General features: G+C 46.5%; 1 protein-coding gene across 3 annotated transcripts in view; it reads right to left on the reverse strand.

The window, feature by feature from the left end:
* The window catches only part of sptbn4b (spectrin, beta, non-erythrocytic 4b), a 316,634-nt gene that overhangs the window by 221,938 nt on the left and 72,250 nt on the right, over window positions 1-22,446 (reverse strand). For 2 of the 3 annotated variants that reach the window (XM_087984145.1, XM_087984144.1), the window contains exons 2-6: window positions 13,324-13,524; window positions 10,247-10,398; window positions 5,959-6,132; window positions 5,358-5,449; window positions 3,675-3,755 (exon numbers count right to left, since the gene is read on the reverse strand). In XM_087984145.1, the coding sequence (XP_087840271.1) occupies window positions 3,675-3,755; window positions 5,358-5,449; window positions 5,959-6,132; window positions 10,247-10,398; window positions 13,324-13,471 (647 nt within the window). In that variant the 5' untranslated portion in view covers window positions 13,472-13,524. Of the gene's footprint in view, window positions 1-3,674; window positions 3,756-5,357; window positions 5,450-5,958; window positions 6,133-10,246; window positions 10,399-13,323; window positions 13,525-22,446 lie in introns of those variants that run through there. The other variant, XM_087984146.1, reaches the window with a different exon arrangement.

The following is a 22,446-nucleotide window of genomic DNA, read 5'->3' on the forward strand; positions in this document are numbered from 1 at the left end:
ACATCTCCATCTGTCCCTTCAACAGTACCTCCCAGATTCCACTTGACTGGCACCCCATCCACCACTTTCAACATCCACTCCCTCCACCACCGACGCTCAGTAGCAGCAGGGCGTACCATCTACAAGAAATTCACCAAAGGTCCTCAGACAACACCTTCCAAACCCACAACCACTTCCATCTAGAAGGACAAGGGCAGCAGACACATGGGAACACCACCCCCTGCAAGTTCCTCTCCAAGCCACTCCCCATCCTGACTTGGAAATATATCGCCGTTCCTTCAGTGTCGCTGGGTCAAAATCTTGAAATTTCCTCTGTGAGGGCATTGTGGGTCTACCCACAGCAGGTGGACTGCAGTGGTTCAAGAAGGCAGATCACCCCCCAACTTCTCAAGGGGCAACAAGGGATGGGCAATAGATACTGGACTTAGATGTAGGATGAAGCCGTCCGGAGGCCCCACTGAAGATGTTACCTAATATGGTAACAAAACATCTGGAAATGAACTTCCAGCTCAGCGAGCAAACCTACATCCAGAACCTCAACCTGAGCTTCTCAAAACTCGCTAGATTGTGGGCTTGTTAACAATACTCAATATTGTGAAAAACAAAATGAAATGCTGTAAAGACACTTAAGGGCTGCTGAAATCCTGAACCATCAACCTCGGCCCTTATGGAGACACTAACTATGACATGTGAAGGGAAACGCCCCTTCCCCCCTGAGGGGATACGGCCTACCCAGCATTCCCCTGGGGAGACATAAAACTCTGCTGTAAACAGGGCTGTCAAACCAGGCACCATGCCTATTCTCAATGCCAAGCTGATCGGCCTTGCTCCATTGCATACCTCACAGGATCAGGAGCTCTGCTCACCCATGTGCTGGTTAACAGACAGAGAGAGAGAGAAAGATGGGAGAGCAGAGAGGGGGAAAACTAGATAGAGAGAAGGAGAAGGAAAGGGGGGCAGAGAGAAAGACAAGCAAAGGAAGAAAGCTAAAGGAGAGAGTGGGAAATGGAGAGAGGGAACAAAGAACACAGAAGAACAACGAACAGTGCAGAACTGGAACAGGCCCTTCAGTCTACCGAGACACATGATGCCTTACTAAAATAAACATCTTTTGTCTTGATGCAGTGTGTACCTCTCTATTCGCTGCCTATGTCTGTGAAAATGCCTCTTAAGTATTGCTATTGCATCCGGCAGCACATTCCAGGCACTAACCACCAGCCAGCTCTGTATCCATCTTACCAGCTCACCTCAGTTCCCATGTCACTTCAGTTTGTGAACCAGCCTGCCATGAGGGGCCTTGTCAAAGGCTTTGCTAAGGTCCACGTAGACAATATCCACCACCCTACCCTCATCTATCATCCTTGTCGCTTCCTAAAAAACTCAATTAAGTTTATGTGACACAATCTTCTTCCTCGTACATGTTGCCTATCACTAACCAGTCCTTATTTTTCCAAATGTGAGTAAATCTTATCCCTAAGAATCTTCTCCAGTAAGTTTCATACCACTGATAGAAGGCTCAGCGGCCTGTAATTTCCCGGAATAGCCTTGTTGCCCTTCTTAAACAAAGGAAAAAGGTTAGCTCTTCTCCAGTACACTGATATCGCTCCTGTGACTAAAGACACAAAGATTTCCCACAAGGCCGCAGCAATTTCTTCACTGGCCTCCCTCAGAATTCTGAGATTGATCCCATTAGGTCTTGGTGACGTGTTGAACTTTAATGCTTTTTCAAACACCCAATATTTCCTTTTTTATATCGACATGCCCAAGAATATCAGCGTACCTCCCCTGAGACTCACCATCCATCACGTCCTCCTTTGTGAATACCAAGGGAGAAGGAAAGATTGGAAGAGAAAGATAGTGAGGTGAACTTTGGTTAAAAACAGCTAATCGCTTTCCTTGGTCTGGCTTAGGAACCTATTTGGTTTATACTGATTGAGATTCACCAGCAAACCTTGGCGAGAAAGGGCTCTCATCTTAAACAAGATGTCCTTTATTTGCATGATAGCAATCAGGTCCATGGTACATTTGTACGTCAAGGGCTCTTAAGGTTCAGTGGTAGTATCCGTACCTCTGAACCAGAAGGCTTGGGCACAAGTCCCATCTGCTCCAATAGTGCGTCATTCCGTATTGAGACAGCTTGTTTGAAATGTCTACATTCGGAAGTGATAGAGACAGAAATCACGGCCATGTGGGCTGTTCCTCACCCAGACAATCAGCTCTGTTCCATTCACCCTAACAAAGGGGACCTCAAAACCTGCAAAACTCCCCCTCCCCAAACCAACCCAAACACAGCGAGTCCCAGTCCCTGGTTATTGGGATCTGGTGTCCAATTCTGCCCTGGGACCTGCTAAGTTAGGTGTTGTCGGGAACACGGTGAGCTAATCTGTGGATGTAGCTTTTTATTCCACGTCATCGTCAGGTTGGGTGTAGCCTAACACAGGCTCCAACGTTAACCCTCTCTGTGCCACTACCTTACAAAACATTCTCTTACATTCTCTTCCCCTCTACCTCCCCAAAGCCATAAGACTATAAGACATGGAGTGGAAGCAAGGCCATTCGGCCCATTGAGTCCACTCTGCCATTTAATCACAGCTGATGGCTGTTTCTTCAAAGCCATGAATTGTTTTCTTTGTTCTTCGGAGACAGCATGTATTCCCTCCCTTCCACACCTTGAGTTACACCCACTTTACATCTTTGTGTCTTCCACAGCCGTTAACAGCCTCATTGGTCTTTTGTACTGAACCGCGACACCATCTGGCCCCATTATTCCTCACCCTCTACCAAAAGTGTAAAAAATACCAACTTTCCTAGCCCTTACAGTTCTGAAGAAACGTCACGCCCAATTCAAAATATTATCTCTGTTTCTCTCTGCACGACCTGCTGAGCTTCTCCAGCACTTTCTGTTTCTAGTTTGGGCCTTCTGCAGTCTTTTACTTTCAACTCTTGATCCCATGGCAGTCCCATCCCAGGGATTGGAAACGATTGTGGAAATGACAGTTGAGAGACGGTGGTCGGGGGGGGGGGGGGGGGGGGGGGTGGGGGGTGGGGGTTAATACTGGTGCCGCCTGAGACTGGTTGCTGATTCAAGACACAGGACATAGAACAGTACAGCACAGGATCAGGCCCTTCAGCCCATCATGTTGTGCTGAACATGATGCCAAATTTAATTAATCCCTTTTGCCTGCCCTTGGTCCATCCCTTAAGTCTTCATACACTGATCTAAAAGCCCCTTAAACGCCCCTATTGTATTTGCCTCCACCAGCACCCCTGGCATTACGTTCCAGACTCCTACACTCTCTGCGTAAAAAACTTGCCCCTCACATCACCTTTGAACTTGCCCGCTATCACCTTAAATGCATGCCCCCTTAGTATTAGACATTTCACCTTTGGATAAAGGTTCTGTCAACCCTATCTATGCACCTCATAATTTCATAGACTTCAACCAAGTCTCCCCTAAGCCTCTGCCACTCCAGAGAAAACAACTTGAGTTTTTCTAGCCTCTCCTTATCACTCCTACCCTCTCATTCAGGCAGCACCCTGGTACACCTTTTTTGCAGGCCTCACCAAAGCCTCCACATCCTTCCTGCAGACCAGAACTGAATGCAATACGCAAGACATCTAATCCCAACATCCTCCAGCCCTGAGTCCTGTCCCCCCAAAGCAAAGACGTGTACCTGTGTTTGTGGATGAGAGCATTAAATGCAAGCCCATCACTCCAGCTGCTGGTGAAGTTCTGCACATTCACACCGGGATATCTGAGGACGATAATCAAACAGATACATTTGACAATTTAGCTGGCCCTTGTCTAGATCTGTGCAGACTGCTTAATTATTCTGTTTTGTGACAGACATCAAATTTTCTGCTTTTAATAGGGGTTCAGTCACTTATTGTTCATGAACCTCTCGAAAACTAAGAAGAGGTGCTTCGGCAGCACTGTGTGTTGGTTCAGGACGAGGTAGACGACGCTCTGTTCTGTCACTAAGCCTCCTACTAACTGAAAGAAACTGGCAGTGTAACCCACACGGCTAGGACTGCTCAAGAGGGGAGACACTATCGTGATCCCCCCCCTCGCTGTGATCAGCGGACATTTGCTTGAGGTGAAGGGCAGGAATTCTGTGGTTTAAACAGGTACTGGGAGAGCTGACGCAGCTGATGTGGATCTGGTGAAAAATCACCCAACACCAGGTTATGGTCCAGATTTTCAACTCTGTCCACCCCAGTCCAACCCCGGCACCTCCAAATCATGACGGGGAGCTGGAAAAAGAACAGGTGTGGCTGAAGCTGTCCAGCGTACCGTTAAGATTAAGAACACACTAGTGAGGCAGGGTGAGGGGGTGAAATGGAGAATTCCTATGGTGTGGTGGTAGTGTCCATACCTCTGGTCCAGTTTCAAGCCCTGCCTGCTGCTACAGAGGTGCGTCAAAACATCGCTGAGCAGGTTGGTTAAAAATACCTCCATGGGGAAACTAATCCTGTGCCTTCCTCAACAAGAGGAACATTTGGATGAGGCTTGGAGCCAATAGGAAGGTGAAGAGTACTGGCTGATTAAGTACCTTGAGCACATATAAAGAGAGACTTAACAGTTCCAGGCAGTGGGTATTGGGGGGTCATTCACCCAGACTGCCTCCCTTCTCTTGTCCATGCCCAGGTACCCTTGGAGGGGGAGAGGTGTTCACTGGTACACTTGAGCCACCTGACCCAAGGGCATCACAGGGCGAGCTGGAGTGCATTGTCCACACTGGGAAGGACATTATAACTTAAATTCCATTAAAGATCTTGATTATATTGTAATAATGGGTTTGCTTATTCTCGTTGCTCTTGCCAACAGTGTATAAGGAGAGCAGGCTTCTCCCTCCCTCTGAGCCCAGTTGTCTCCAGAGAGGGGATGCCCATTTCTACTGCCTCGCTCAAGGACTTCCAGAGACTGAGGGGGCAGCAGGAAAGGAGTGGGGGGGGGGGGGGGGAACGGAGCACATTGCTGTCATTCAGTAAATTTCTGTTCAAGTTTTCATTTTCCTGTTTTCAATGGGATCAACCATTTGCTTCACAGGATGCTGCCTGACCTGCTGCGCTTTTCCAGCAACACATTTTCAGCTCCCTCAAAGATGGTGAACAGCCATTTCTGCAGCACTGTGTACTGAATACTGTGAGTGAAATATCTTCTTCACACCCATTCCGACTAGCTCTCCCAGGATGTTATACAATGGTAAGAAGGCTCCTAGCGTGCAGTTGATCACTGCAATCCTGGCTAATACCAGCCCTGTACTGAATAAAAATAGAGAGGTTGGTCTGCCCTCTGACCCCCAGCCGATGCACTCTGACCTCCAGCCTCCACCCCTGTCAGTATGATCACTCACCCAGCTGTCTTCATCTGACACCACAGCAGGAGAGCGTCTTTGGCCGAGCGAGTCTCTCGGTTGTCTTCTGTGTTGATTTTAATTACCTGAATCTGAAGCAGAGACACCTACAAAAGAGCCTGAAAGACCAAGATGGCCGCCCCAGACCCTTCTCCACTCAGAGACCCTCTCCCTCCAATCACTCAATTTACTCTGACCCTCAGCTTCCCCCCATTCCTAATTCCAGCTCCTCCTCCAACTCAAACTCCCTGTCACCCAGCACCTGCCCCCACGCCAAACTCTTCAACTCTCAGTCTCTACAAGTATTCTCCCCTCCTCTTCCCCTTTCTCAGATACCGTTCCCCCTACCCCCTCTGTTTTGTTTCCCTTACCCTCCTGCACCTCCCAGCCCTAAACACATCCTCTCCGCTGTCGAGTTCTCAGTCCCTGCTCCTCCCCAAACATCCTCCTCTCTCCTTTTTGACTAACCTCGAATCTTTTTCTCCCATTTCTCTGTCCCTCACCCTCTTGCCCCTAATCTGAGGTCTTTCCCCAAGAGAGCAGGCACTGACTCGGACAGCCCAGGATGGTCCTTGGTCAAGGTCTGCCTGGAAGCCGTTACCTGGAAACGCAGGATAATGGTCCAGATGAGGCCGAGAGTGAGCCGGTGGTTTCCGTCGACGATGTCGTGCGAGCCCACATTCTCCAGGTGAACACGCTGCTCCTTCAGGAACTGTAGAGCCTTGTCCACATTCTCCAGGGAATGGATTCGCATCCGGCCCCGTGTCGGCTTGGGCTACAGTTGGGGAGGGGGAGGGGGGGACAGTTAAAATACTCACACACCATCGTCAGAACTAACACACAGCCAACAACAACTTGTATAGACATTTCTAAAAAGCATGAGGGGTGTAGATACGTTGAATGGCGAGTGTCGTGTCCCTAGGGTGGGGATTTCAAGACTAGGAGACATGTTTTAAAGGTGAGAAGAGGAAGATTTTAAAAGAATAAATATTTCTTCCACAGGGTGGTTGGTGTGAGGAATGAACTTCCAGAGGAAGTGGCATTTGCGGGCACAGTTCCAACATTGAAAACGCGTTTAGATAAAGTTAATGAAAAGGAAGGTTTTGGAGGAATATGGCCCAAAGGAAGGCAGGTGGCATAAGCTTATGTTGGGAACTTGGTCATAATGAGCAGGTTAGACCAAGGGTCTGTTTCTGCACTGTGTGACTCCAAGTTGTTTACCCAAGAGCTAGTCTAAGTCAGCGAGCACAGGGCTGATGGGAGAACGGGATTTGTTGTGAGGAAGGATACAGAAAAACAGGAGCTTTGGGTGACCTTAAGTTTATAGAAGGTGGAATGTGGGAGGCCAGCTTTGAGTGTGTCAGAAGAGATAGGCCTGGAGCGAACCAGGTATGAGCTGTAAACTAGAGAGAGAGAGAGAGAGCAACAAATAACAATCCTCCAAGGGCAGAGGGAGGTGAGTTTTCCTTTTGCTCTTCAAGCAAGGACAATGGGTATACACTGTTCTGATCCAGAACAATTACAGAAACATGATCATTTTGGTCAGCATGGACCAGTTTGGGCTGAAGGGCCTGTCTCCGTGCTGTAGGACTTGATGGCAGCAGGGTGAGACTAAGGATGGGATCTGAACATCTGTCAGGTATTTAACACTTAGGAAGGACAGCAATATAGGGAAAGGAGGTGGGGTAGCATTGTTAGTAAAGAAGCAATAATTGAAAACAGAAATCACTGGAAAAGCTCAACAGGTCTGGCAGCATCTGTGCAGAGAAATCACAGTTAACATTTCAGGTTCAGTGACCCTTTCTCAGAAACGAAGGGTCTAATGGTCTCAAGTTTCTGAGGAAAGGTTACTGGACCTGAACTATTAACTCTGACTTCTCTCCACAGATGTTACCAGGCCTGCTGAGCTTTTCCAGCAACTTCTGTTTTTGTTTCTGATTTCCAGCATCCGCAGTCCTTTCGGTTTTTAATGAGGAAGGAAACTGGCTCAGAAAATCTTGACGTAGAAACTGTACAGGTGGAGGTCCAAAACTCAAAGGAGATTATTTGTAGGCCCCCAAACAGTAGTCGTGATGTAAGAGAAGGCATTAAGCAGGAGATTTGTATTGCGTTCAGTTTTGGTCACTACATTGTCGGAAGGATGTCAAGGCTTTGGAGACGGTTCAGGGTTCAGAAGAGGTTTACCAAGATGCTGTCTGGAGATTAGAAATGCAATTAATCAGGTTACAACTGTAATCATGGGTGAGTTTAATTTACATATACATTGGAAAACCAAACCACCATGAAGCAGGATTTCCTGGTGTGTACACCTCATGGTTTTTTTAGACTAATACATTGAGAAATCAATTAGAGACCAGGTTATTCTAGACCAGGTATTGTGTGCTATGAAAAAGTATTAACTAACAATTTGCTGTATTAGGGAAGAGCGATCATAAAATTATAGAATTGTTCATTAAGATGCAGAGTGAAGAAGTTAAATCCAAAACTAAGGTCTTGAATCTAAATAAAGATTATGAAGCACAAATTGGCGATAATGGAATGGAGAACGTTTCTAAGAGCCCTGGCATAAATGGGTACACAATGGCTAATATTTTAAGAATGTGTGTATGAATTACAACAATTATTCATTCCCATCTAACCCAAAAATGAAATAGGAAGGTTGGTTCAACCATGGCTTACAAAATCAATTCAGGGTGGTATAAAATCCAAAGTGGAGACATATAAAATTGCCAGAAAAAGCAGCAAACCTGAGTTTAGAATTCAGCAAAAAAAACAACAAAAGATTTGATCAAGAAGTACAGAGCATCCAGCAGAGTATGAAAGTGAACTTGCAGGAACATAAAAACTGACTGTAAAAGCTTCTATAAATATGCGAAAAAAAAACAATCAGCGAAGACAAATGTCGATCCTCAGAAATGGACGTGATTGTAATGGGAACAAAGCAATGGCAGAAGAATTGAACACATTTTCTGGTTGTGTCTTCACAAAAGAGAACAGAAGTAATTTCCCAAAAATCTTAGAATGCCAAGACCTACTGAGAAGGAAGAATTGAATAAAATCAGTATTAGTAACAAAATGATACAAGAGAAATTCATGAGGCTAAAGGCGGACAAATCCCAAGGGCCTGAAAAATCTACATCCCAGAGTATTCAAGGAAGTGGCCCTGGAAATATTGGATTTGCTGGTAGGCATGTTCTAAACTCCTATGGGCTCCAAAGCGGTTCCTTCAGACTGGAGGGTGCTAAATATAGCTTCACTATTTAAAACAAAGGAGAAATAAACTGAAGAAATATAGAGCACTTTGTCTAACATCGGGGAAAATGCTAGTGTCTATTATAAAATATATGATAACAGAACACTTGCAAAGCATTTAGTCAGCACGAGATTATGAATGATTTGGAATTGCCAGTGTTGGACTGGAGTGTACAAAATTAAAAATCACACAACACCAGGTTATAATCCAACAGGTTTATTTGGAAGCACTAGCTCTCGGAGCACCGCTCCTTCATGAAGGAACAGCGCTCCGAAAGCTAGTGCTTCCAAATAAACCTGTTGGACTATAACCTGGTGTTGTGTGATTTTTAACTCTGAGATTATGAAAGGCCCTTCACGAATCCATTAGGTTCTTCTGAAGATGTAACAAATAGAATAGATAAGGGAGAATCAGTGGATGTGGTGTTCTTGGATTTCAAGAAAAGGTTGAAAAGGTTATAAGAGGCTAAAAATTAAAGCATGCAGCATAAGTGGCTGATATACCAGCTGGGATTGACTGACCTGAGACAGAGTGTGGGAACAAATGGATCATTTTCAGGATGGCGGATAGTGATAAGTGGGATACTGCACAGATCAGTGTTTGGGCCACAGCTATCCACAATATAGATTAATGATTTGGATGAGGGAACCAAATGCAATATTTCCAAGTTTCCTAATAGCCACAGACGAGATGGGATTGTAAACTGTGAAGAGGTCATTCAAGTAAGTTGAGTCAGTGGGCAAACACATGGCTGGTGCAGTCCAGTGTGGCTACATGTGAAGTAATACACTTTGGTGTGAATAACAGAAAGCATGATTGAAATGGTACATATTGGGAAGTGCGGATGGACAAAGGGTGCCCTCGTACACCAGTCAATAGAATGGAGCAGTGAGCAATTCATAAGGCAATGGGTATATTGGCCTTTATTGCCAGGGATTTGAATTCAGAAGTAGGAAGGTCTTACTGCAGTTAACCAGGGCCTTGGTGTGACCCAGCTGGAATACTGGAATTTTGGTCTCACTACCTAAGAGAGGATATATCCTCCCTAGAGGGAGTGCAGCAGAGGTTCACCAGGCTGATACTGGGATAGCAGGAACCCCCCGCCCCATGAGGAGAGTTTGGTCTGACTGGGCCTTAGAAGGAAGAGAGGGGGATCTGATTGAAATGTCTGGAAGTCTAACAGGGCTAGACAGACTAGATACAGAGAAGATGCTTCCCCTCACTGGAGAGGGTAGAACCAGGGGTCAGAGTCTAAGGATATGGGGTAGACCATTTAGAACGGAGATGAGGGAACAATTCCTCCCTCTAAAGGCAGTGAGACTGTGGCATTCTCCACCACAAAAAGCAACGGAGGCCAAATCACTGCATCAATTCAAGAAAGAGGTTGGTGCGTTTAGAGATTTCTAAGGCATCGGGGCTTAAAGTGGGAATACGGTATGGAGAGAGAGAAGGCTCAAAGGGCTGAATGGCCTCCTCCAGCTCCTAGTTTCTCGGATGTTTCAAGCTATCGGAGACAGTTCTGGCACAATGTTGATGTACGAGGTTCCGGAGATCGGCGGTTAATAGATTGCCATGGATTGCATGGTGTTACCAGGCCCCCGGTAAGTGGCAGGAAGACTGAAGGTGGATCTATTACCAGCTGCTCTCCCGACAGAACCTCCAGCAGTTTGGTCAGTATGCAGCCATCACGCAGGTCCACGTACAGATCTGTGACCCGACACATCACCCGCGCCAGGTGAGAATTCATCCACTTGGTAAAGGTCTTCTTCTGTACAGCATCCCGCTCATCTGGGGGGGCGCCAGGGGGTGGAGGGGTGAAAGGGGAGGGAGAAGGAGGGGGAGAGGGGGGAGGGAGAAATAGAGAGAGAGGGAGGAAGAGAAAGATGGACAGAGTGGGTCAGAGACACGGAGGGAGAGCAGGAAAGAGGGCGGGGAGAGAAGGAGGGGGAGAGGAAGGGGAGACAGGAAGAGAAGAGAGGGAAAGGGAGGGAGAGGGAGAAGGACGGTGTCGAGAGTATACAGAGAGAGAGAGGAAGAGAGGGAGAGAAACAGATAGAGAGAAAGGGAGAGATAGGAAGAGGGAAAGAGAGGGAGAGAGAGGGAGGGAGAGAGGGACAGAGAGAGAGGGAGAGACAGAGAGAAAAAGGGAGAAAGAGAAAAAGGGGAGAGGGAGGGAGAGTGTGGGGGAGGGAGAAGGAAAGAGGGAGGTGTGATACAGGGAGGGAAAAGGACAGAGACATAGAGGGGGATAGAGAGAGAGGGAGAGATAGGAGGAGAGAGGGAGAGAGAGAGGGAAAGGGAATGAGAGGGAGAGGAAGGCAGAAAGTTGCAGGGAGAGGGAGGGAGGTAGAGGGAGACAGAGAGGGAGAGGGAGAGGTGAAGGTGTTAAACCACAGCCTAGTATCTCTCCACACACCATTAACACAGAGTAACTCCCTCAGTGATTATACAAGGCTCAGCTAGAATCTGCACCCTCTCTAGGGCAAAAAGACTGTCAAGCTGAGGTCCTTAAGGAGCCATTTCCCTGTTGGGCCATGGCTTCACCATATAACCAGGCGATGCCTGGGAATGTGGGAATGGGTCCAGATATAACCACAGCATTTAAAGTTGACAAAGAGAACAAGGTTAGATAGAAACTGTCGGAATCTCCAAAAAATCAGAGCTGGTGTTATCTGATTGAGATATCCATGTGCTAATTTTTTTTTAGTTCATTCAGGATGAGGGCACTGCTGGGTGGGTCAGCATTTATTGCCCATCCCTAATTGCCTAGAGGGCAGTTAAGAGTCAACCACATTGCTGTGGGTCTGGAGTCACATGTAGGCCAGACCTGGTAAGGATGGTTTTTCCTTCCCCAAAGGACATTAGTGAACCAGATGGGCTTTTCCTAACAATTCAAGGTCATCATTAGATCTTTAATTCCTGACTTTTTAAAAAATTGAATGCAATTTCTACAATCTGCTGTGTGGCAGAGTTCAAATCCAGTTCCCCAGAACAGAGAGTCATAGAGTCATAGAGATGTACAGCATGAAAACAGACCCTTCGGTCCAACCCGTCCATGCCGACCAGATATCCCAACCCAATCTAGTCCAACCTGCCAGCACCCAGTCCATATCCCTCCAAACCCTTCCAATTCATATACCCATCCAGATGCCCCTTAAATGTTGCAACTGTACCAGCCTCCACCACATCCCCGGCAGCTCATTCCATACACGTACCAACTTCTGCATGAAAACGTTGCCCCTTAGGTCTCTTTCCCCTTTCACCCTAAACCTATACCCTTTAGTTCTGGACTCCCCGACCCCAGGGAAATTACTTTGTCTATTTATCCTATCCATGCCCCTCATAATTTTGTAAACCTCTATAAGGTCACTCCTCAGCTCCCGACACTCCAGGGAAAATAGCCCCAGCCTGTTCAGCCTCTCCCTGTAGCTCAGATCCTCCAACCCTGGCAACATCCTTGTAAATCTTTTCTGAACCCTTTCAAGTTTCACAACATCTTTATGATTGGAAGGAGACCAGAATTGCACGCAATACTCCAACAGTGCACTAACCAATGTCCAATTATTCAGAGAAATATATTGAAAATATTCAGAGACTGAGTGAGTCATAAAACGCACAGACAATGTCATAATTAATAAACTATACCTATTTTTTCTTTGAGTGTAGCTCTCATGACCTGGGTCTCTGCATTAACAATCCAGCAATACCATTGCTGACAGATAGACTTTTGAAGATTTGCAAGAATTTTGTTGCAAATCTACACTTTAACACGAACACCAGTTTCAACCTTACCCCATCCAGAAATCAACACCCCATCCCCTTTGCGGAAGGCCCCAGCTGCACAATACAAAGGTCACCCACTTCCAATCAACTCTGCAGCGAAAGGGACCAGCGTTTCTAATTCCAGCCCAGGCCATGTCAAAGGTCAGGGAGCTCATACCGAGGGTGTAGCGACGAACAGAAGACACCAAGGGTCGACGGATGCTGCGGCAATTGCGAGGGTCAGCTTGCCAGCATGTTTACACCTCGCCCCACCCCAACCACCCCACCAGTGGCAGTGAGCTGCCCAATCCCACCTTTCCTTTGTAATTCCCCTCCCACCCCCACCACCTCAACCTCCCAGTGGGCACTGACCTTCTGCCTGTTCCTCTGCCAGAATACATATGTCACCTCCTCTGAGCGCACCATTGGCTGAGGATAGATTTTCAACAGCAAATTCCAGTTGTCATGGTCAGTTCAGCTTGCAAAGGTATGACACTCACAAACCCAAAATGAGAAAAGTGACTGAAATGAACATTAAAGTTTTACTTTAAACAATTTTCACTTCCTACATGGAGGCATCGTTAGCTCGGCTCTGTATTTACTGGCTGTCCCTAGTTGCCTCTTGAGAAGGTGGTGGTGAGCTACCATCTTGTATCGCTGCAGCTGGTTGACCCACAATGCCAATGGGTATTGCTGCATTTGGACATGGATTGCTTCAGTTTCTGAAGAATCACTGAACATTGTGCAGTCCTCAATGAACGCCCTCACCTCTGACCTTATAATGGCGGGAAGGTCATTGATGAAGCAGCTCAACAATGTGGGGCAATGACTGTGGAGAGGGGGCTTTTACAGCAGTGAGGGAGGCATTTCATATAGTGAGTGGGGCAGTTACTGTGGAGAGGAGGGTCCTTACTGAGTGAGTTGATGAGGTTTAAATCGGGTAAGACTCACCAGCGAGGGCTTTGATCCTGGATGATTCGAACAATTTGGAGGTGCTGTGTTCCTCTTCCCATTGACTGTCTGAGGTCTCCCATCGACTGCTCACTTTGTATTGTCGCTGCACCTCCATATTGTCGAGGTCAGTGGCCGTAGATGACATGGTGTCAAGGTTCAGAGGTCAGATGTCTTGGGTAAAAGTGGGAAGCTTGAAATCTGAAAAAAAAACGAAGGCACTGTTATGCCACGTAGATATTTTCTATATCGACCTGTCCAGGGATGTTATTCCACACATCTGGAACTGATGGGACTCAATCTGGATTCCTGTCTCAGAGCAAGAGACATTACCACTGCACCATAAAAGGCCCACCACTTGTGCTCTTAAACCATGGTAACAAATGAGAAAAGAACTACAATAAAACAATAACTGCAAACTCACTGTACCTGAGACAACCCAGCTGCTCACGGATGATGGCTGAGGGTTGGTGGTAACATCATGAGACTAGGACCCCACAGGCCCCAGGCCATGAGTTCAAATCCCATCAGGTCAGCTACTGGAATTTAAATCCAATTCATAAAATCTCTGTGATGGTAACCATGGCAACTACATTTGAAAATATATGGATTGATTAGCAATACACTGCATGGTGTTGTGCAGGTCATGTCTCATAAACTTGATTGGGTTTTTTTGAAGTAGACATTCCTGATGAAGGGCTTGTGCCTGAAACGTCGATTCTCCTGCTCCTCGGATGCTGCCTGCTTTTCCAGCGTCACACTCTCGACTCTGATCTCCAGCAGCTGCAGTCCTCACTTCCTCCTTTTTTTGAAGTAGTGACAAATGATTGATGAGGGCAGGGTGGTAGATGTTATCTACATGGACTTTAGCAAGGCCTTTGACAAGGTCCTTCATGGCAGGCTGATACAGAAGGTGAAGTCACATGGGATCCACAGTGAGCAGGTAAGATGGATTCAGTCAAAGAAGGCTGAGAGTAGTGATAGAAGGGTGTTTTTTCAAAATGGAGAACTGTGACCAGTGGTACTCTGCAGGAATCAGTGCTGGAACACACACACCACCGCCCCCCCCACCCACCTTGTTTATAATATATATACATTGGTTCTATGTATTAGTCTGAGGTAAACGTACAGCAGTAGGGGAATGGGTCTGGGTGGGTTACTCTTTGGAGGGTCGGTGTTGGACTTGTCGGGCCGACGGGCCTGTTTCCACACAGTAGGGCTTCTATATCTATATCGTATATAAATATATATGTATATAATATATATAAATGATTTGGATGAGAAGGTAGGTGGTCTGATCAGTAAGTCTGTGGATGACACAAAGACTGGGGAAAGCAGTGGACAGTGAGGAGGATACAGCAGGATATAAATTAGGCTGGTGTCTTGGGCAGCGAAATGGCAGATGAAACTTAGTCTGGACAAACGCATGGTGGTGTATTTTGGAAGGTTTATTGCAGGAGGGAAGTGTACAGTAAATGGCAGAACCCTTAGTAGCGTTAACATACAGTGGGATCTAAACATACAGGTCTACAGTTCCCTAAAAATGGCAACACAAGTGGGTAAGGTGGTCAAGAAGGCATAAGGCATGTTTGCCCTCATTGTTTGGGTCACAGAGTATAAAAATTGGCAAGTCATGTTGCATTTGTATAGAACGTTAGTGAGGCCACATTTGGAATATAGAGGAACCTTGATTATCCGGCATTCAATTATCCAAATATCCGGCAAGATCACAAGGTCCCGATGTTCGGCTAAACTATATTATCCAGCAATCAGTTATCCGGAATTCGGTTAACCGAATGAAATACTGCTCGCCCGTGTCTTTCAGATAATTGAGGTTCCTCTGTATTGTGTACAGTTCCAGTCACCACACTACCAGAAGGATGTGGAGGCTTTGGAGAGGGCGCAGAAACTGTTTACCAGGATGTTGCCCGTTTGGAGGATATTAACTATGAGGAGAGATTGGACAAACCTCGTTTTTGTTTTCACTCGAACGTCGAAGGATGAGGGGCGAGCTGATGGAAGGTTACAAGATTATCAGAGGCATGGATAGTTGAAGACATTTTCCCCAGGGTGGAAATGTCAATTATAGGAGACTGAGGTTTAACATAAAAGTTTAATGGAGGTGTGAGAAGCAAAATTTGTTACACAAAGAGTGACATCTGCGGAGGATGTGGTGGAAGCAGAGGCATCTTGACAGAAAAATGAACAGGGAGGGAATAGAGGGATACAACAATGTCAAGAGGTTTTCAGTTTAGAAAGGCTAGGTGGGCTGAAAGGCCTGTTCCCATGCTGCACTGTTCTGTGTTCTTTGTTCCATCGATTGTTGTAAAATCCCATTGGGCACACTAATGCCCTACAGGGAAGGAAATTGGTCATCCTTATCCATTCCTGATAGATAGCCTCATTCCTGATGGAGGGCTTATGCCTGAAACACTGATTCTCCTGCTCCTCGTTTGACCTGCTGTGCTTTTCCAGCACCGCACTCTCGACATGCTTATCCAGTACTGATACCCGGTGGAGTCAAACTGGGGAGGATCGGCAAAGCAGAGATCTTCGTGGATAGCACAATCAGCGAGTTGGTCTGACTGCAGAGGCAGAAATGAAAGAGGTGATCAATGGACACCAAAAAAATCACCCGGTGGGAAGACCCATGGGGCCATTCCTCCTAACACAGTCAAAACAGAGCAGGAGTGATAGGAGATTCACTTGAGAGGTTTCTGTGATCGCAGGTTATTTTATGTTACGATGATAGGGTCAAAGCTATCATTGAGCAGCTACAGGACATTCTGAAAGAGGAGGAAGTACTGCCAGAGGTCATGGCCCATGTTGGTACCAGCACACACCTAAATATAGGGATGAGCTGCTGTAAACAGAATAGAGAAAGCTTGGATATAAATTACAAAGCAGGGCCTCAAAGGCAGTCATCTCAGAGTTACTCCCAGTGCCACGTTCTAGCCTGATCAGGAATAATCTTGTTGAAGGTGTGGCTTTCGGGAAGGTTTAAAAGGGAGGCATTTTAAATTCTTGAGGCAATGGGACTGATTCTGGGGAAGATAGGTTCTGTCCAAGCTGGAGGGGTTGCACCTTGCAGGGGCGTTTGTTTGTACCGTGGAGTGGGAGAAGGTTTTAACTACAGTGTCATCGGGAGGCGAGAGTGAGGGAAACAAGAATGGAATTGAAAAAGAGAAAGCAAAAGTGGAAAACGGAGGAAACAACAGCAGACAGGCACAAGGTACAAAGGAAGAGGAAACATTTTTAAAAAGTCAAGTCTGAAACTACTAAATCTGAATGCACAGAGGATTCACAACAACATAGACAAATTGACAGTGCAAATGGTTGTAAATGAGTACAAAATCACTGCGATTGCAGAGACAGAGATGCAGGGAAAGACTAAGAACTGAGCATCAAAAGGGTATTCAATCCTTCAGAAGAAGTAACAATAAGTAGGAGGTGGGATGCTCCTGCTGGTGAAAGATGGTGAAGCAGAGTGCTTTCTGGGATGGCAGGTTTGTCCCATGAGGAGAGGATGGGTTTCTGTTCTCATTGGAATGAAGAAGGCTAAGAGAGGATTTGATTGAGACATACAAGATGATCAGAGGATTAGATAGGGTAGACAGTGAAAGTGTTTTTCCTAGGATGATGACGTCAGCTTGTACAAGGGAGCATAACTACAAATTGAGGGGTGATAGATTTAAGACAGATGTCAGAGGCAGGTTCTTTACTCAGAGGGTAATAAGGGCGTGGAATGCCCTACCTGCCAATGTAGTTAACTTCGCCAAATTAGGGAGATTTAATCAATCCTCGGATAAGCACATGGATGATGATGGGATAGTGTAGGGGGAACGAGCTGAGAATAGTTCACAGGTCGGCACAACATCGAGGGCCGAAGGGTCTGTTCTGCGCTGTATTGTTCGATGTTCTATACTCCCCCCTGGCTGAGGGTCCAGAACAAGGGATCACAGACTCAGAATATATAATCAGCCATATTGGACTGAGATGAGGAGAAAAATCATCACTCAGAGTGTGGTGTCCCTGTGGAATTCTCTACTGCAGAAAGCTGTACAGGCCAGGTTACTCGATAAATTTCTAATGAAACAGACAGATATCTCGAAGCTAAAAGCATCGACATGTATGAGGAGAACAAGAACATGGCATCGAGGTAGAGGTTCGATGGGCCAAATGGCCTACTCCTGCTCCTAATTTCCTTCCCTAAAGGATATTAGTGACTTCAATGGGGTTTTATAATAATCAAGGATAGCTTCATGGTTACCATCACTGAGATTTGCTTTTCTGATTAATTACTTGAATATAAATTCCACTAGCAACACTGAACAAACCCAGTATAAAATATTATGACAGGACATTTCTCACCAATGCTCAGAGCTACCACAATCTGTTCTACAGGTTGCAATCCAGACCCAACAAACTCCATGACCAACTCTGATTGGGCACATTCCTGAAAGTTTAATCACATGACATCTTTGCAAGTGATGCTTAGTCATGTGACATCTGAACACATGACTTTTACAATTGCAACTGTGTTTCCCAAAGAAAGTTTGACTGGTAGGTAGTCTTTACTTCTGGTTTCATACTGCTGTACACTAAATTCCAGAACAAGGTAGGTTCCTGTGAGTAAGTTTTATGGGGGAGGAAGGGAGGGGAGAAGAAGGGTGGCATACTGAAGCTGCAATGATTTGACTTTGTAGTGCTTAATGGTAACTTAGTGAAGTTGGTTGTGAATTTCTCAGGAGTGCCCTAGAGTTGTGAGTTAATCTCCAGGACACTGCTTCAGTTTTGCTGCACCCTTTGGCTCGAAGATGGCTACCAACTGGGGGAGGGAAGTTGATGGTCAAAAGACATCCCGTGAGATAAATCTCTTCAGAGTGTGGCCCTGAGAATGGGAAGTGTGTGAGAAAGGGCAGGAGAGGTACGTGGGCATTGAGAAACACATCCAGCACAAGTTGGTAAACCCACTTTGGAACCAGTGACAAATCGTAAAATGGCAGCATTCAAATATTCTCAGAACAGACAGTAATACAATGACTTACTGTTTACAGCTAAAGGGTATAACACCCTGATATCCTGCCTGTAATCATTCAATAACCCAGAACCCCAAAAGGTGCTGTTTGAATCTCTCTCTGGTGACAAGAAAGGTGTCATACAGACCCTTCGGTTCAACCAGTCCACGCCAACCATGTTTCTCCAAAGTTAGCTACGCCTGCCTACATCTGACCCATATCCCTCCAAACCTCTCCTATCCATGAACCTATCCAAATGTCTTTTAAATGTTGTAACTGTACCTGCATCTACCACTTCCTCTGGCAGTTCATTTCACAAACTAACCACCCTCTGTGTGAAACATTTACCCCTCTGGTCCCTTTTTAAATCTTTCTGCTCTAACCTTAAACCCATGTCCTCTAGTTTTGAACTCCTCTACACTGTGGGAAAAGACCTTGGCTATTCACCTTATCTATACCCCTCATGATTTTATAAACCTCTATAAGGTAACCCCTCAACCTCCTACATTCCAGTAAAAGTGTCCCAGCATCCCCTTAACTCAAAACCTCCAATCCTAGCAACGTCCTTGTAAATTTCTTCTGAACACTCGCCAATTTATTAATCACCTTCCTATAGCAGGGTGACCAGAACTGGAACGGTACTCCAGAAGAGGCCTCACCAACATCCTGTATAATTCCAGCACTACGTCCCAAATCCCAGACTCAAAGATCTGAGCAATGAAGGCAAGCATGCTCAACACCTCCTTAACCAGCCAGTCTACCTGTGACACAATTTCAAAGAATTGAGTACCTGAACCCCGAGGTGTCTGTTTGATAACACTCTCATGGGCCCTACCATTAATTGTATAAGTTCTGCCCTTGTTCGTTTTACCAAAATGCAATACCTCACATTTATCCAAACTGAACTCCATCTGCCACTCCTCAGCCCATTGGCCCAGTTGATCAAGATCTCTTCATAATCTTTAATGACCACCTTTACTTTCCACTGTGCAGCCGATTTTGACATCGTCTGCAAACTTACTAACCAGGCCTCCTAAATTCTCATCCAAATTGTTTATATAAATGACACACAACAATGGATCCAGCACCAATCCCTGCAGAACCCCACTGGTCACAGGCCTCCAATCCGAGAAACAACACTCCACCCCATCAACCTCTGTCTCCTCGAGTCAAGCCAATTTTGTATTCAATTGGCAAGCTCTCTCTGGAACCCATGTGATCTAACTTCACTAACCAATTTACCATGCGGAACCTTGTCAAAATCTTCACTAATGTCCATGTAAACAACGTCTGCAGCACTGCCCTCATTTGTCGTTTTGGTCACACCCTCAAAACTCAATCAAGTTTGTGAGACATGGCTTCCCACACACAAAGCCATGCTGACTATTGCTAATCAGTCCTTGCCCCTCCAAATGCATGCAAACCTTATCTCTGAGTCACTTACAACAACTTACCCACCACTGAGGTCAGACTCACTAGTCTATAGTTCCCAGGATCCTCCTCCTCAGACATTTTAAAATAAAGGCACAACGTTAGCCACTCTCCAGTCTTCTGGTACCTCAACCATGCCTGTCGATATAAATATTTCTGGTATGGGCCCCTCAGTTTCTTTGAGAGAAAGTGAGGGCTGCAGATGCTGGAGATAAGGGCTTATGCCCAAAACGTCGATTCTCCTGTTCCTTGGATGCTGCCTGACCTGCGCTTTTCCACCCTCAGTTTCTTCCCTAGCTTCCCATATAGTCCTGGGGTACATTTGGTCAGGTCCTGGAGATGTATCCACCTTAATGTTTTTTATGACCTCCAGCATGCCCTGTTCTGTAATGTGGACTGTTTTCAAGACATCAGTATTTATTTCCCTGAGTCCCTAGCCTCCATGTCTTTCTCCACAGTAACTACGTAAAATACTTGTTTAGTATCTCTCCTATCTCCTGTGGTTCCACACACACATGACCTCGTTAATCTTTAAGGGGCCCTAAATGCAGCTTTCTTCTGAATGTACTTCTAGAGTATCTTTGGATTAAGTGTGGTGCTGGAAAAGCTAAGCAGGTCAAGCAGCATCCGAGGAGCAGGAAAATCAACGTTTCAGGCAAAAGCCCTTCGTCAGGAATGGAGGCGGGAAGCCTCCAGGGTGGAGAGATAAATGGGGGGAGGGGTGGTGCTGGGGCTGGGGTGCTGAGTACAATAGGTGAATGGGGTTGGGGATGGAGATGATGGGTCAGAGAGGAGGGTGGAGTGGATAGGTGGGAAAGGAGATAGGCAGGTAGGACAGGTCATGGGGGACAGTGCTGAGCTGGAAGTTTGGAACTGGGGTGAGGTGGGGGAAGGGGAAATGAGGAAACTGTTGAAGTCCACATTGATGCCCTGGGGTTGAAGTGTTCCAAGGCGGAAGATGAGGCGTTCTTCCTCCAGGCGTTGGGTGGTGAGGGAGTGGCGATGGAGGAGACCCAGGACCTGCATGTCCTCGGCAGAGTGGGAGGGGGAGTTGAAATGTTGGGCCACGGGCCAGTGGGGTTGATTGGTGCGGGTATCCCGGAGATGTTCCCTGAAGCGCTCTGCTAGGAGGCGTCAACATCTGCAGTCCTCACTTTTGCCTATCTTTGGATTATCTTAACCTGATATTGCCAAGGCTATCCTAATCCCCTTTTTGCCTTCCTGATTTCTATCTTAAGAATGTCCCTATACCCACTTGATTCACTTGATCCCACTTGTCTATACCTGCTGCATGCCTCCTCCTCCTTGACCAGAGCCTCAGTATCTTCATTCATCCTCAGTGAAGTCTCACTTTCATGGGTGAGATTGGAGAAGGGAGAGTGGTAGCTGAGATTCTCAAAATCATCAATGGCCTGGACCCTGGAGATGCTGAAAAACTGAGGGCACCAGCTTTAAAGTGAATGATGAAAATGTAATAAAAACAAACAGGAGTTGCTGGAAAAACTTTGCAGGTCTGTGGAGAGAGAGAGAGCAGAGTTAATGTTTTGGGTCCAGTGACCCTTCTTCAAAATGTTAACTGTTTCTCTCTCCACGGACGCCGCCAGACCTCCTGAGTTTTTCCAGCAATTTATGTTTGATTTTCAGCATCCGCAATTCTTTGGTTTGTTTTTTTCTTTGACAAAAGATGCAAACTTTGTTCGCAAACTCAAGTTCAGTGACTGTCTTCAGTCAGGGAGCAGGTAGTTGTGTGGAAAGATGCAGGGTTAGTGGGAAAAGGAGGGTCGTGGGCACTCATGGAGTTACTCTGACAGAGAGCCAAGACACACACAATGGGCCGAACGGCCTCTTTCTGCACAGTGACTAGTCGATCTGACACCCAGGTGCCCTGTCTCTCCTGAAGTCTGACGCTATCATCCTTGCTGTTTGCCAGGTTATGGATTTTTTTAAATTATTGCTTGCAAATCTGGGAATGAAACACACGGGTGTACGAGACAGCAGCCCAGTCTAACACACACACACACACACAAAGGGAAGGCACGCTGTGCCATTCTGAGCAGCTATATAAGGGGCTGATCGCCACAGACTCCCTCACAGTGACACCGTTTGAGTAAACCTCATTGGCACCAGACCTCGGGCCTGTCATCCTTTGTAAAGTATGGTGCCCACAAACCTCCACAGACCAGCTGAGGCCTATCCAGGGATGTCTGAAGGGTCAGCACAACTTGCCTGCTTTCATATTCCTGCAGTCCCCTCTCTCCTTCGCCCAGCTTCCCCAACCCCCACTTCCCACCAACCCAACACCCCCAAAAGAAAAACATAATACAACCTTGGCTGCAGAGACTGTGGAAATCTGAAATCTCCGAATGCAGCAGGGAGATTGAAGTTTTTACAATTGGGACTTACCGAAGGGGAGAGGGGGGGGGGGGCTATATATTGGGGTGGATGCAGGCTGGAGGGGCTGAATGGTCCCAGCGTTCATTCAAACGAAATGATTTTTTGTTTGTTAGAGGCAGGGGTCTGGGGAGGGGATTGCTGCTGCAGGAGCTGGGATATGCACTGACCAGCAATGGACATCGAGCTGCAAGCGGCGGAGGGACTCACCCAGAGAGAGAGGGGAGGTGGTAGTGCCTGGTGTCCGGGGGATAGTGGGGCTTCTGCTCCTGCTGCTCCCTGC

Source organism: Chiloscyllium plagiosum, unplaced genomic scaffold (assembly GCF_037043375.1).
Source record: "Chiloscyllium plagiosum isolate Xiang-an unplaced genomic scaffold, Cpla_swu_hap1 HiC_scaffold_47, whole genome shotgun sequence".
Classification (NCBI taxonomy): Eukaryota; Metazoa; Chordata; class Chondrichthyes; order Orectolobiformes; family Hemiscylliidae; genus Chiloscyllium; species Chiloscyllium plagiosum.